The sequence below is a fragment of the Podarcis erhardii genome (genome assembly GCF_964252035.2).
Source record: "Podarcis erhardii genome assembly, chromosome: Z".
In the NCBI taxonomy this organism is placed as follows: domain Eukaryota; kingdom Metazoa; phylum Chordata; class Lepidosauria; order Squamata; family Lacertidae; genus Podarcis; species Podarcis erhardii.
This window is the reverse complement of record NC_138504.1, coordinates 25714112-25729124: the sequence shown is the minus strand read 5'-3', so window position 1 is coordinate 25729124 and position 15013 is coordinate 25714112. Positions and strand designations below refer to the sequence as shown.

General features: G+C 42.2%; 1 protein-coding gene across 6 annotated transcripts in view; it reads left to right on the top strand.

Annotated features, from left to right (window-relative positions):
• Positions 1-15013, top strand: part of ACSL4 (acyl-CoA synthetase long chain family member 4) — an 83526-nt gene that overhangs the window by 63500 nt on the left and 5013 nt on the right. For all 6 annotated transcript variants that reach the window (XM_081847036.1, XM_081847032.1, XM_081847035.1 and 3 more), the window contains exons 7-15: positions 1296-1446; positions 3006-3129; positions 3901-3972; positions 9416-9555; positions 10163-10335; positions 11010-11084; positions 11682-11873; positions 12403-12517; positions 13329-13486. In XM_081847036.1, the coding sequence (XP_081703162.1) occupies positions 1296-1446; positions 3006-3129; positions 3901-3972; positions 9416-9555; positions 10163-10335; positions 11010-11084; positions 11682-11873; positions 12403-12517; positions 13329-13486 (1200 nt within the window). The remainder of the gene's footprint in view (positions 1-1295; positions 1447-3005; positions 3130-3900; positions 3973-9415; positions 9556-10162; positions 10336-11009; positions 11085-11681; positions 11874-12402; positions 12518-13328; positions 13487-15013) is intronic.

The window sequence follows — 15013 nt, the reverse complement described above, 5'->3', positions numbered from 1 at the left end:
TTTAATTCTGCTTGGTCACTGTCTCCCTCAGTTCCCACGTCTAAAGCTTTGGTAGGTGGACAGAATTACTACCCCAGGGTATATTCCATACTTGTCCTGTTCTGGTCCCGCATATGAGCCCACAAGGCAAGGCAAGATTGGTTCTCACACCACCAAGGAAGACTAGTGAACAATTTATTCTGACAAGGGTTGGAAGTGAATTGAAACCTCTTGTGCCTTTGCCTCCAATCCACCTCTGTTCTTTCCTTCTTAAAATACTAACTCTCTGGCCTGAAGACAGACAATCTCCTGCAGTTCATGGCTTATCACTTGGTGTAGTCCTTGTGGCAGTAAAGTGGTGAGGTAGTGGGAGAAGTGTGTAGGCCCTCAGGCCCAGGAAATACACCTATAAGAATACTGGATTTGGTTTTATTTCAGTCCTGCTGCTATAGGAGCTAGTTCAATGGGCTCCTGCCTGCAAGCCTCAAATTAAGTGGTCCTAGCATCAGGCTCAAAGCCAGGAATCTGGTCTGGTTCCTTTGCTAGTGACACTGTAGCCTCTGACCTGGTGTGCTGGTCACTGCTGGATTCCAGGTTCACAGCACCACTCGCATTCATTTTAAAACTTGCCTCATGACAGTCACCTTCAGTGGAAGAGCTTTATCCTGTTCCTCTGTGCTTACATTGGAGCAAAGCATCAGGAAAACAACTGAAACTTCCAGATGTCAGCTATAAGTTGATAGTTCTTTCAAGTCCACCTGAAGCCTTGGCAGAGGGGCAAACAAAGCACCCAGTCAACCAGCTAATTTGTCAATAAAGATGAAGCCTATTTTTCACTCATAGCCAGAACCATTCATCCTGTTCAGCAGGAATGGATATAATCAAAACGACACCAGCAGGGTATGGATCCCGTTCCTGAGAACTATTTGAGCCCTTCTCCAAGCAGGATACTTTTGATTTAACATCAACATAAAAATGGCATGTAGATGTGTCACATATCTTAGTCTTTCACTACTTTCTTCCCAGTGAGATTAAAGTTGCTTTGGAAATTTCCATTGCTAGAAAGAAGCCCTTCCAATTAGTTCTAAGCTAAGAGACAGAAACTTCTGGGACTTTTTGACCTTTTATAGGAATGCAGATAAGAGTATTCGGGTTTTGGTTTCCCACACAGAGAAAGCACTTACAGTCAAATTTCTTTATAAATTTTGTTTATACCTTGTTTTTCAGCTAAGTGGCATCAAATATAAAATACAGTTTAATTCATTTTCTGTGATGTACTGATCTGTAATGTTTGTTGCCCCTGATCTTTTTTCTAGTAAATCTCTCCCCAAGTCGACCTACTGCCACAGATATGGCCTTAGTAATGTACACCAGTGGCTCCACTGGGAGACCTAAAGGAGTGATGATGATGCATAAAAACTTGATAGCTGGAATGACAGGACAGTGTGAACGGATACCAGGGTTGGGGTAAGCATTTCCTGTTTTTCAAAGATGTATATCAAAAACTCAAACTCCATTTTTAAAGGCAACACTGTCTTTCTGTAATCATTTATGGTGCAATCCCGCTTTCTCCCCATGGAGGATCAGGGCATAGCAGCATAGCTGTCAACAGCATGGCAACCAGAGGAATTGGGCCAATTAACGCCTTTTTGGTGCTTCCTCTCACCTGTCACTTAGCAATTATTAAAGTTCATGTGGGTGGGTGGCACTTGCTGTTAACTGCAGCTACTGATGGACAAGCAAGGAGGGAGGGCAGAGAGGATTAGGTTGGCCCATTCTAAACTCTCTTCCTATCACTTTCCATTCCTTTCTCTATGTGTTTTTACATCCTACCCCCAGCAGATAGAGAGGGGGATTGCACTCTGGCTGAATCATTAGCATGAGACTTAACTGACAAGGACTAGAATGGGTTAAACAGAACAGTGTTCAAAAGAAGAGATAAATTATTCTGTATAAGATAAAAGTTATGTGCTTTTCCTAGGAAATGTTATTTATTGATCCTAGGTTCATACTTTGGCTATTTACTTGCTTCTTACTGGATTATAACCTTGCACCTTGGACAGGATCATTCTAAGGCTTTACTACAGCAACAGTAGTGATAGAGTATTTAACTCTGGTGCTGCTAAAGTTAAGGGGGAGACATAGGAATGGAAAACAAACAAACCATTTATAAAACAGAGGTCTGAAATGTTTGAATACTAGTCTGAGGATTTTGTAATAGACTTTTTGGGCATCATATATGGGGCCCCACCAAACTGTGCTAGATATGTGGGGAGAAGACCAGACAAAGGAAACCTAAGTGCTGGTGGCTGATACTTCACCAGTATTTTGGAAATTGGTTACATCTTGGAATTGACATGAATGCACCAAAGGGAAGGTTTATTTTTTTTATTGTCTGGAAGACTATTGGTGAGGAAGTGGGAGAATAGAAACATACTTTAAATGGAAACCTGTTGTAGCCTTAAGAAGGGCAATAATAAAACAACAGTGGAAACCTATTTTAACCTGATGTCTCCAAGCTGGAGAGAATACTCTGCTTGAAAATAATTGACAAGTCCAGGAAGTTGAATAGTAGGTTCAAAATTCTTTCCACTGGTGAGATGTTTTTAAAGCTTTCATCTGTTAAGTAATCTAATGTGCCTGGCTATATGTTAGAGAACATAGATCCAAGAAGCCCTCAATTATGAAAAAGGAATGTAGAATAAAAACTGTTATCTGCGCTTTATAAAAAGAGGATTAGACAAATTCACAGAGGGCAAAGCTATCGGAGGTTAGTCTTCACAATGGCTATGTTATACCTCCACTGTCAGAGGCAGTATGCCTCTGAACAAGAATTGCTGGGAATCACTGGTGGAGGAAGTGCTGCCGCACTAAAGTTCTGCATGCAAGCTTTCCATGGACATTTGGTTGGCTAATTTGAGAACAGAGTGCTGGACTGGATGGGCCTTTGACCTGATTCAGCAGGGCTCTTTTTAAGTTCAGATAACCTGCATGCTATACTGAATCACATAATTTTTCTCCTTTAGACCCAAGGACACATACATTGGCTATTTGCCTCTGGCTCATGTATTAGAACTGACAGCAGAAATTTCCTGTATTACTTACGGCTGCAGGATTGGATATTCCTCTCCTCTCACACTATCAGACCAGGTAAGCAAATGTATTGACCTCTCCTGTTGGTTGTTCAGAAAGAAAGAAATGTATTAACATTCAGTTGAATTAACACAACAGTTGTGAATAGCATGGAGATGATTAGCAATCCTAGTCTTGCCACATTGAAATGTTCAAAGCGCATTAGTGGCTAGTGTAAGAAAGTGTAACATCCAAAAAGGCACTCAGGAAACCTTGCTCAGGAAACTGGTTTTAGAAAAATCTAGTTCAACAGCATAATCCACCCCTCACCACCCATAGTCATCTTTAGGATCAGCTTTACAACTAAATAAAAAGAATTGTACCCATCTATAGCACTCTTAACAGCCTGCCCATATATATGTGTATATAATGGAGTGTCTTGAACAGGCAAGCCCATCAGTTGCTTACCCTGACGCACTATAATATGTTGAACATGCAATAAATAATATTTATCTTGCTCACTAACTGAATAGCATGCACAGATCTGTGATGCCAGGAAAAGTTTTGCAGCTCCCTTATTGTGTGAATAAATGGATTTAAGCTAGGTTTCAAAGAGCACCACTCCTCAGTATTTTGTCTCATTACTTAGTTGCTTCAAGGCCTGCAGATAACCACATACAACTTTGCTGTTTCTTTTAGTATTGAAAAGTGTATTGTTAGTGGGCTTCCTTGTGTTTTTGAGGTTCATTCTCTTTCACTGAATGGAATAAAGTAATTGTTTTTGGAATGTGGCAGTCTTAGGGCTATTAATGTACTTTTAACCGAGATTCTCATACTCTTTTCTTGCAGTCAAGTAAAATTAAAAAGGGAAGCAAAGGAGACTGTTCTATTTTGAAACCAACATTGATGGCAGCTGTGCCTGTAAGTATGGGCTGGGACAAGTGGCTAGTAAAATACTTTTATTTTCCATTTTTAAAAAAAAAAATAATATTTATTAAGTGTTCCAATTTAACAATCCAATAAAGGCCACATTAAAGATATTCCGAATTTTAAAATATCCAAACAGTCCAAATATTAAGCCAAACCACAAATCTTTGTTTGACTTCCTATGCTCTGAGGTTGGAGGATTGCCATCATCTCAAATTTGCGCTGCTTTTTTAATTAGTCCAGGTGGTTCCCATAAATCAATCCGATGTTAATCCTTCGTTCATTTTCACAGCCTCTGAGTTCGTCCAGCAAGCAAGTTATATCAAAACAGTATGTTTCTGTGTGGGTGTTTATTTTCTTCCATGTTTTTCACTTTGGCTTCTTCATGCCAGTTGTTACCCAATACAATACATCCCAAAATGGAAGAAATCTGGCTTTCTGTCAATTGTTACAGGCATATGTCCAAACCTTTCCGTTTCGTCTCATACCATACCAGAACAGATAAGCCTGTACTTTGGCTAGAAGCCTCAGTTCCCATATTTCGCTCTTAACAGTCCCATCAGAATTAATTGCAAGTTCGTAAATATTTCCACACAGTTAATAATTAGATCAAAATTATATCAATATTACGATACAGTCCAGTCTCACTTGCATACATAATCAATCGGTATTCAGACTTTCCAGGGGGATTTGCCAAGTAAAATAGCAAATACGCAGTATATCAAAAAGAAACAAAGGTGGTTCCCTCCCCCCCCTTTCCATTCTGACATACCAGTTTCATAGTAAAGATAATCTCTCTTCCACTCAAATCATTTAGCTCCTTAGTGGCTGAATCAGTTGGCAGAGTAGTTTATCTCCCCTCACTCAGAGCATGCTCGTTAATTACCGTATTTTTCGCTCTATAGGACGTACTTTTCCCCCTTCAAAAATGAAGGGGAAATGTGTGTGCGTCCTATGGAGCGAAGACGCCATAGCCCCGCGACCCTCTCCCGGCTGGAGAGGTGACGCGCGGCTATGGCAGGAGCCTCCATAGCCGCGCGTCACCTCTCCAGCCGGGAGAGTGCGCGCGGGGCAAAAGAAGCCCCCCGCGACCCTCTCCTGGCTGGAGAGGTGACGCGCGGCTATGGCAGGAGCCTCCATAGCTGTGTGTCAGTTCTCCAGCCGGGAGAGCGCGCGCAGGGCAAAAGAAGCCCCCCGCGACCCTCTCCCGGCTGGAGAGGTGACGCACGGCTATGGCTGGAGCCTCTATAGCCGCGCGTCACCTCTCCAACCGGGAGAGCGCGCGCGGAGCAAAAGAAGCCATAGCCCTGCGACCCTCTCCCAGCTGGAGAGGTGACGCGCAACTATGGCAGCAGCCTCTCCGCTGTGCCTTTCCGCTGCTCCCTGACCTGCTCTTTGGGGCTGGTGGTTGGCTTCCCCACCACCAGGTCGAAAGGAACCTGAAGCCTGGAGAGGGAAAGGGGTCGGCACCTTGTTTTAGAGCGGGAAAACAAGAGGGGGAGATTTTTTTTTTCTTGTTCGCCCCCCTCTAAAACAAGGTGCGTCCTATTGTCCGGTGCGTCCTATGGTGTGAAAAATACGGTAAGTCTGAATTATCTCTTAAAAAACAGGAGTTTCTTCGCTCATGGTGGCGACTTTGGAGAGTTGCCAAAGAGACACAAAGTGTTTTCCACCCAGCGCCCCCTCATTCCTACCAGATTGGGGGGCAGGTGTTGGGCGATCTGCGGATGAAGCTGCCTCCCCCCCCCCGGCCCTGGGGTGGTTGGAAGGATGGTTACTTCCACCTCATCCTCAAAATGTCCTGCGCAAAACGGCAGAGATGTAATCAATAGCCTCCGCCATGGCAAGCCCAAACCAGAAGTCTCCTTTTATTTTCCATATCATTCACTCCCAACAGCCTCAACACTAAGAAGTAGAGTGAATCTGTATGGTAACTTTTTATTTTAATTTAGTAGTTAAAAGGTACAGTGACATATCTTCCCCAATAAGTTTGTGCATAGGATTGCAATCCAATATATATATTATACATTTTAGAATTATATTTGGTCCTTGAGTCTGGGATATTTGAGTGCATGATTGAGTGCAAATAATCCATGCTATTGCTATAGATATCTTAGCAGCTAGTAATTTACATAGCTGACTTGCTGTTGAATATAGGCAACCTAACTTATCTTCATTCCCTGCCACCACAAAATATTGTGATTTTAACCAGCAATTGAGGCTACAAAACTATGTCCACTTTCCAAAGAGTAGGCTCCGTTGTATTTCACTGGGATTTGCTCCTGAATAGATATGTACATGACTGCACTGTGAAAGACCTAATGCAAGCTATGGCAGAAAGTCCAACTTGCAGAAAAAGAACTTACTTCATTAAGTTTCATGAGTGTCCCATAAGTCTGACCCATATAAAGTAGCATGCTCAGAAAATAAAAGTCAGTGCTGGGGCAATTGGAAAACTCCTTTATGAGGTTTTTTTTTAAACAACACTAGGACTCTCCCAGTTTGTTTCGGGCCCCACACATCAAGCAGGCCACACGCTGGATTTGATCTTTGGCGTAGGTATAGATGTGATCATGTCTCCTTCGATGAAGGTGCCATGGTTTGATCACTACGCTCTGAAAGCCAGGATTGACTTTCCACCCCCACCCTGCTTAGGTGGCGAGCCGATTTGGGCTTGCCCGCAGAGGCTGATGGACCCTGATAGATTCTGCCAAGCCTTGCGGGACCTTGCTCCCCCTGGCGACTCATTGACTGAGCTTGTTGAGGGCTGGAATATCCAGCTCCTGGCAGCCATCGATGAGATCACACCGAAGCGCCCTCTGCGACCCCGCAGAAACCGGGCTCCCTGGTTTACCGAGGAGCTCTGAAAAACGAAGCGGGACCTCAGACGGCTAGAGTGAGTATGGCGGGGTGCCCGTGACGGAGCCGCAAGAACATCTTATAGGGCTTTTATGAAAACCTACGAGATGGTGGTGAAGGCTGCTAAGAAGTCCTACTTCTCGGCCTCCATTGCATCTGCTAGCTCTCGCCCGGCGCAATTATTTAGTATAATCAGGTCTTTAACGTCCCTTGAGGGACAGCCAAATTTAAATAACAATTTGACACACAGCTGTGAGGCATTTGCGAGCTTTTTTGCGGAGAAGGTCTTGTTGCTCTGTCATGACCTCCCTGCCAGTTTGGATACAAAAAGGAACTGGAGGCCCCTCGACTGTCCTCAGGTCCAGTATTGGACCACTTCGACCGGATATCCCCAGCCGATGTGGACAGACTCCTCCGAGCTGGAAAGCCCACCACCTGTCCTCTCGACCCGTGCCTGTCTTGGCTGATTAGAGCGTGTCCAGACGAGGTGCAGGCCCTCCTGGGGGATATCATCAATTTGTCCCTTGGCACAGGGACATTCCCAGGGGAACTGAAGGAGGCAGTGGTGCGCCCGCTCTTAAAGAATACATCATTAGATCCTTTAGATCTATCCAATTACCGCCTGGTTTCGAATCTTCCGTTCCTGGGTATGGTGATGGAGAGAGCGGTTGCTGAACAGCTTGGTGGGTTTCTGGATGAAACATCGGCTCTGGATCCATTCCAGTCCGGCTTCCGCGCTGGTCATGGGACCGAGACGGCTCTGGTTGCCCTAACAGATGATCTTCGTAGACAGCTGGATTGAGGCGGGTCGGGGCTGCTGATTCTTCTAGGTCTGTCAGCAGCTTTCGACATGGTCGATCACGAACTTCTGGACCACCGCCTTGCTGACGTGGGGATCCAGGGCACAGTCCTTCAATGGCTGCGCTCGTTTCTCTCTGGTCGGGGACAGAGGGTGGCACTTGGGGGGGAATTGTCATCGCGCCACTCCTTGGTACCTCAGGGTGCAATACTCTCCCCGATGCTTTTCAACATCTTTATGCGCCCCCTCGCCCAGCTTGTCCGGAGTTTTGGGCTGGGTTGCCATCAGTATGCCGATGACACCCAACTCTATCTGTTGATGGATGGCCATCCTGACTTGGCCCCAGACACACTGACCAGATGTTTGGAAGCTGTGGCTGGATGGTTACGTGGGAGCCGGTTGAAGCTAAATCCTTCGAAGACAGAGGTCCTGTGGCTGGGACGGGACGATATGGGATTGGGGGGGCAACTCCCATCTCTTGCGGGGGCGCAATTAGTGCCAGCACTGTCATTTAAGAGTTTGGGTGTAATCTTCGACACCTCCCTTTCCATGGAGGCGCAGATTGCAGCTATAACAAAGGCGGCATTTTTCCATCTCCGCCAAGCTAAGCAGTTGGCTCCTTACCTCTCTCGCCCTGACCTAGCCACTGTGATCCACACGACGGTCACCTCCAGACTGGATTATAGTAACTCGCTCTACGTGGGGCTGCCCTTGAGACTGACCCAGAAACTCCAGCGGGTGCAGAATGCTGCAGCGAGACTCCTTACGGGGTCTTCGCTGCGAGATCACATTCACCCGGTGCTATACCAGCTGCACTGGCTCCCGGTGGAGTACAGGATCAGGTTTAAGGTGCTGGTTTTAACCTTTAAAGCCCTATACGGCCTAGGACCCTCGTACCTACGGGACCGCCTCTCCTGGTATGCCTCACAGAGAAACTTATGGTCTTCAAATAAAAACATCTTGAAGGTCCCAGGCCACAGAGAAGTTAGGCTGGCCTCAACTAGAGCCAGGGCTTTTTCAGCTGTGGCTCCGACCTGGTGGAACACTCTGTCACAAGAGACTAGGGCCCTGCGGGACTTGACATCTTTCCGCAGGGCCTGCAAGACAGAGCTGTTCCGCCAGGCCTTTGGCCAGGGCACAGCCTGACTCCCTCCTTCAGCAATCTTCGCGGAGCTCTGGCCCAATGGTGGCCAGTGGCTTGAATTTAATTAATTTTATAATGAATGATTTTAGAATGTTGTTTGTGCTGTACTTTTGTACTGTTTTATTGTTGTTAGCCGCCCTGAGCCTGGCTTCGGCTGGGGAAGGCGGGATATAAATAAAATTTATTATTATTATTATTATTATTATTATTATTATTATTATTAACAAAAAGAAAAGAATGGGGTGGTTAGAACTGCAGACCTTGAAGGTTGTCCTCAGATACTATAGTGATGCAAATTAGACACTGTTGTAACTATTTCTTAAACATTAAAAACCAGTGTGCTATACTAAAATCTTGTTGAAATAGCATAGCTCAGAGGGAAAGGGAGGAAAGCTCAATTTTTCCATTGTGCATTTCAGCTTCTGCGTACGCAGAATGGCTCCCGGCTAACATTGACCATAAATAGATTAACTAGACTATACAGTAAGCATTGCACAACTAAGGAAAAACTAAGCTGTTTAAAATGAATGAGATTCCTGTTTCCTGTTGCCTTTTTAGATTGCCAGACTGTACTAGTATAAGCAGGAATGGTATTTTTTCTCAACACTCACCTTTATAAAAAAATATTTCTATAGGAAATCATGGACCGAATTTATAAGAACGTTATGAGCAAAGTTCAAGAGATGAACTATATCCAGAAAACACTATTCAAGATAGGATATGACTATAAATTGGAACAAATAAAAAGGGGTTATGATGCACCTCTGTGTAATTTGTAAGTATATTTCATATATGTGCCAGTTAATATGTTAAAGCTACAAGTAATTATATAGCTACGAGTAATTATATAGGGAGCAATAACTGACTAAATGCATTTCTCCTAATTTTGTATTCTAAAGAACCAGTGCAAGAAGCACCCCAAATATGGTCCTGCTGCTGTACATCCTCAAGTGTATCTGAATAATTCTTATGTAGGGCTTAATGTATTGCACCTTAGGCTACTATTCCAATGTCATCTAGGTTAAGAAACCTTTTTAACCTTTCTACCAGATGAAACATTTTTAGTGCTAGCACTCAACAAAGGGCATAGAGTGGAAGTTAAAACCGTAAAGTTTTCTCCTGACATTTCAGTGGGCTTTGGATGAATGCATTGCAGTCAGAATGTGCACATTTGGATTTGAACTGCACAGTCTAAACCTGGTTTGAGACACCGCCATTATTATTGGATGTCATATAAATATGCCTCCATTTAGTTTCTTAAAAATGGGATGGCTAGCCATTGCTGTAACAATAGGGCATAATCCAGTTCACATTGTTTGTCAGGAAGGAGATATTGGAATTGCCCATACTTGTTTATTAAAGATAGTTTCTTTTCCTTTAAGACTCTTATTTAACAAGGTGAAAGCACTTCTAGGAGGGAATGTACGCATGATGCTTTCAGGAGGAGCACCCCTTTCACCTCAAACACAAAGATTCATGAACATTTGTTTCTGCTGTCCTGTTGGCCAAGGATATGGGTTAACAGAAACCTGTGGAGCAGGGACAATTACTGAAGGTAACAATTTAGGGTTACATCATCTCTGTTTCCAGGAGGTCAGTATGGTTTTCTGCTAAATACCGTATTTTTTGCTCTATAAGATGCACTTTTCCCCTCCTAAAAAGTAAGGGGAAATGTGTGTGCATCTTATGGAGCGAATGCAGGCTGCACAGCTATCGCTGCAGCGATCCCTCTTGCTATTCTGGCTTCTGGGATTCAGAATATTTTTTTTCTTGTTTTCCTTCTCCAAAAACTAGGTGCATCTTATGGTCAGGTGCGTCTTATAGAGCAAAAAATACAGTAATTGAATTAACTTTTTGCTGGTTGTTCTTTTATCTAGTCTCTATAGTTTAACTTACAGTGCTTCCAGAGAATCTGTTTGTTGAGCATTCATCTGATTTGTTATCTTAAATGTATGGGTAGGTTACGCAATGTTGCATCAAGCAGTTATCTCATGATTTTCAGTCATTTTCCCATTGCTTTCTTTACCACAAAAGTCTTATTTTGTTTTATTTTGGAAGTGGGTTTGTTGCACAAGAGCGTCAAATCCACTTTAATTGCATTAGTTGAATTTGCCTGTTTCTGCTTGAATATCATCCACAAAACAGCACCTAGGTCTGGAAGCACCTAGAATTTTAAAATAGAAAAACTCTTTTGGCTGTTGTCTTAAATCTTTTCTGATTTTCCTCTAGTTTCTGACTACAGCACTGGCAGAGTAGGGGCTCCTCTAATCTGCTGTGAGATTAAACTGCGAGACTGGCAAGAAGGTAAGAGAGCACTGCATGTCCAGTACAAATTACAGCTGCACTTTCCATTTTTCAGTTACTAATACAATGCACGTATAAACCCTGAAAAACTTTTCCAGTCAAACTTACAGACCAATCCTATGCATATTTGTTCAGAAGATAATTCCAGTTAAGTTGAATAGGGCTTGCTTAGTAAGCATGTACAAGATGGCTGTGTTAGCTGCAATTGTATGCTCACTTACTGGAAATAAACCCCATAATTTTTTTTGGGGGGGGGGGGTCTTAATTCTGAGTAACCATGCATAGGCCAGAGTTTGTGTCAATTTCATTCCTGTCATGTAACAGGCTCAATTGGCTTGGCATTAAAAGGGGGGGGGGAAGCATTGTAGGCATTTGTCATTCCTAATAAAGGATGGCATTTTGTTGTCCCTGTGAATTTGGTATCTTGATACAGTTAATCATTGATGTTCACTTCTTCAGTACAGCATTTTATTTTTATATAGCTTTACTGCTTATTTTTATAGCCTGCTTTATAGCTGCTTTGCTTTATTTCTCATTGATTGCAGGAAAGCAAGAACTATAATTGTTATTGCTAATTATTTTATATAACCTTTTCAGGAGGCTATACGAACAGAGACCAGCCAAACCCTAGGGGAGAGATTATAATTGGTGGACCTAATGTCTCAAAGGGATACTTCAAAAATGAAGAGAAAACAGCAGAAGATTTCATTGTTGATGAAAATGGTCAACAATGGTTTTGCACTGGAGACATTGGAGAGTTTCATCCTGATGGCTGTCTGCAAATCATAGGTGCCTTATCTTTTTTTCTGCTTGGACAAAGTTTGATACTTAAACATTTAATATCCAATGTGTGTCATACTGGAGAAGATCTGTAGAAATCAGTGGACTTAAATAGCTTCCATTTATTTCAGTGAATCTACTCTGAATATGAGTTGGTTGGATTTCAGTCACCCATTGTATTATGTCTTCCTGTTATACAGGAGTGTGCTATATTAGAGCCTTAACCAAATTCTGTCTTTCTGTACATCTTAACAGAAATTCTTTTAATCTTGACTTTAAATTTTATGTATATATTTTTTACTTTGGCATCAAACTCATAGTAGAGTCCCTGTTGCAAAGGCAAATCCCTTGTCACTTTGAATAACAAAATGAAACATCTGATTGTATATTGAGCTTTCTCCTAACACATGGTGTAAATGGAAACATTTATCTGGGTATTTGCTTCACAAATACAGTGGGACACAGTTCTGAGTAAAGATGTATAGGATCAAATTGCATGCTCTCTCTAAAGCACCATTTCACCCAATTATTTCCGTAGATCGCAAAAAAGATTTGGTGAAGTTGCAGGCAGGAGAATATGTATCGCTGGGCAAAGTTGAGGCAGCTCTGAAAAACTGTCCACTTATTGACAATATATGTGCTTATGCCAAAAGGTAGGTTTGTATGAATTTGTGTGCTCATAAATTTGATTTGCTGGTCTCTGGGAGGCTTTTAAAAACCCAAATTACTTTGAAAAGCAAAGTAGCATATTTAGTTAAAATGAGCCTTGTTCTTTACTATCTAAAGGCTTTCTTGCATGACTATAGAATTGCAGGAGTGGAAATTAGACACAGGGCTGCTTCAACAGGTTTGGAGCTGACACACATGCCTTTCCCTAGCTCAGGTTACAGGTACATTAAGTTGGCACAGAGAAACAGCAGCTGTTAACTCTCTCATAGCTCTGGAAAGAATTGCTGTATTCCAAATAGGTAGCACCTGAATGTCTCCAGCATTTTACAAGTAAAAAAGCAACCCTCTTTTTCTTCATCTTTAGTCTTTATATAGAAATGAGATAATTAACAGCAACAGACTTTTCCTATAAGTAGCAGAAAAACATGGGGCTGTATTTTCCTTTTTGTTCTTACTAACACTTCTGTGTTGGAATTGTGTTGAATCTTACATGCACTCCTTTTTTTCTTTTCACGACTATTAATCAAACGTTGTGATAAATGAGTTGTCTCCAGTGGTTTATATCCAACTAAATTTTACTTAGAGCTGACCTATTGAAATTAATGAACCTTTTAGTTGTTGCCATTAATTTCAGTGTGTCTACTCTGAGAAGGACTAGCCTTGGATACAACCCACACTACAGATTTGAAGGATTGGAGTACTTTTCTAGCTAAAGCACATAGGAGCATATATTTTTTGCAAGCAAAGAAGTATGATTATTGGTCCTGAATCAATTTCTCCTGCATTATTTTCTAGTGACCAATCTTACGTCATCAGTTTTGTGGTTCCTAATCAGAAGAAATTAACTGCTCTTGCTGAACAGAAAGGTGCAACTGGCAGCTGGGTGGACATCTGTAACAATCCAACAATGGAATCTGAAGTCCTGAAAGAGATTAAGCAGATGGCTAACAAAAGTAAGCAAACAGCTATTTCTGGGTATCAGAATACCATTGTAATGATACAAAAGTCAGACCTGAAACAAAATGAGACAATAGCAGGAGTGGAGGACCCTCTTTGGCGCAAGAGCCACATTGAGCCCCACAAGCTTTCTAACTAGCCCTCAAGACTCTTCCATGCCACTGCCTCTCACCCCAGGCCATATATAGCCTTATCGCCTAACCCCACTCATACTTGGAGTGTCAGCCATGTCTTTATTTTGGGTTTGTTTATTTTTAAAATACACCCCTAGAAACCTGTTTTCCCCAAACATAGTGACACTTTCCTCTTGTTTCCATGCTTGTTCTGTTTCTTTGGGTGGCAGGCAGGAAAAGGTCTGGACAAACACTTTTTGGTTACTTGCCATAGAAAGTGGGGGATATTGTGTGACTGATTGAAATGCTGCCTTTTAGGGATCCAATTTTCCCCTCCTCCCTTTCATTTTAAAAGAAGTTGTACTGGAATAGCCCATGGGAATTCGGTATTCAGCTGTCCAGGACTGCCATCCTTTCCATTCCCAAGATTCCAGCTCCTGGATGCATGCTGAATACACAGCTTACTTGCAACATTGCTGTGCTTCCTTTTACTTGAAACTTGCTGCGTGGTATTTCATGCTATGAACCTTGCCAAGCAGTGTAAGTCTAGTACTCGAGCACTGCAGCATAGCTGAATGTGTCGTGGGCATAGCAAGAACTGTACTGCAAAGAGAATTCAAATTAAGAGTTTTAGGAAATGGGATCTGATTAAAACCCGAAAGCATTAGGAATAAATGCAAAAATGGATCCTGACCTGGGTTCTCTCTCAAAATGTAGGGACTGGATATGCCATAACTGTTCAATAGATTTAAATATATTGATTACCGGGGGTGGGGAACGGTCAGTTAAAGTTAACTGGGCTGTGTAAGGGTAGAAAAAGCGGAATTGCTTCTTGGGATACAGACAGCCCTTGGGAACATCCTAATTCATTACTCTCCTGCCATCTAGTGGCTATATGTACACCATTTTTTTCTTTAAAAAAAACAAACAAACACCCGCAAAACATTTAGGCTTTATTTAATTCAATTCATTTATTTTGCCTCATATTTTTAGCAAAATTCTCACAGCAGTTACCAATTCAAGTTTATATTAACATACTATAAACAGTAGAGCAAATATTCTAAAACACCAGTTTATGCAGTAATGTGTTGACAAAAAACAACAATGAAATGTAATGAAAGAACAGTATGACCATTCCTTTACCCACAGAATAACAAGATTACTATGTTCATATGGGAACAGGCAGTCTTTTAATAAGTACTTTCTTAACAAAAATTGGTACATTTTAAATGGGAGCTTTTAAATTAATTTCTTCCACGTTGGCAGTTAACTCATCATAGCTTGCTTGTTCCTACAGCAATAAAAACAAGTTGTTAACCAATTGCTTTCCAGAAGTCCCAGTTTAATTCATTGTAAGCCAAAACTGGAATTCTTACTTGAAGAAGCACAACACACCGAAATTAATGTTTA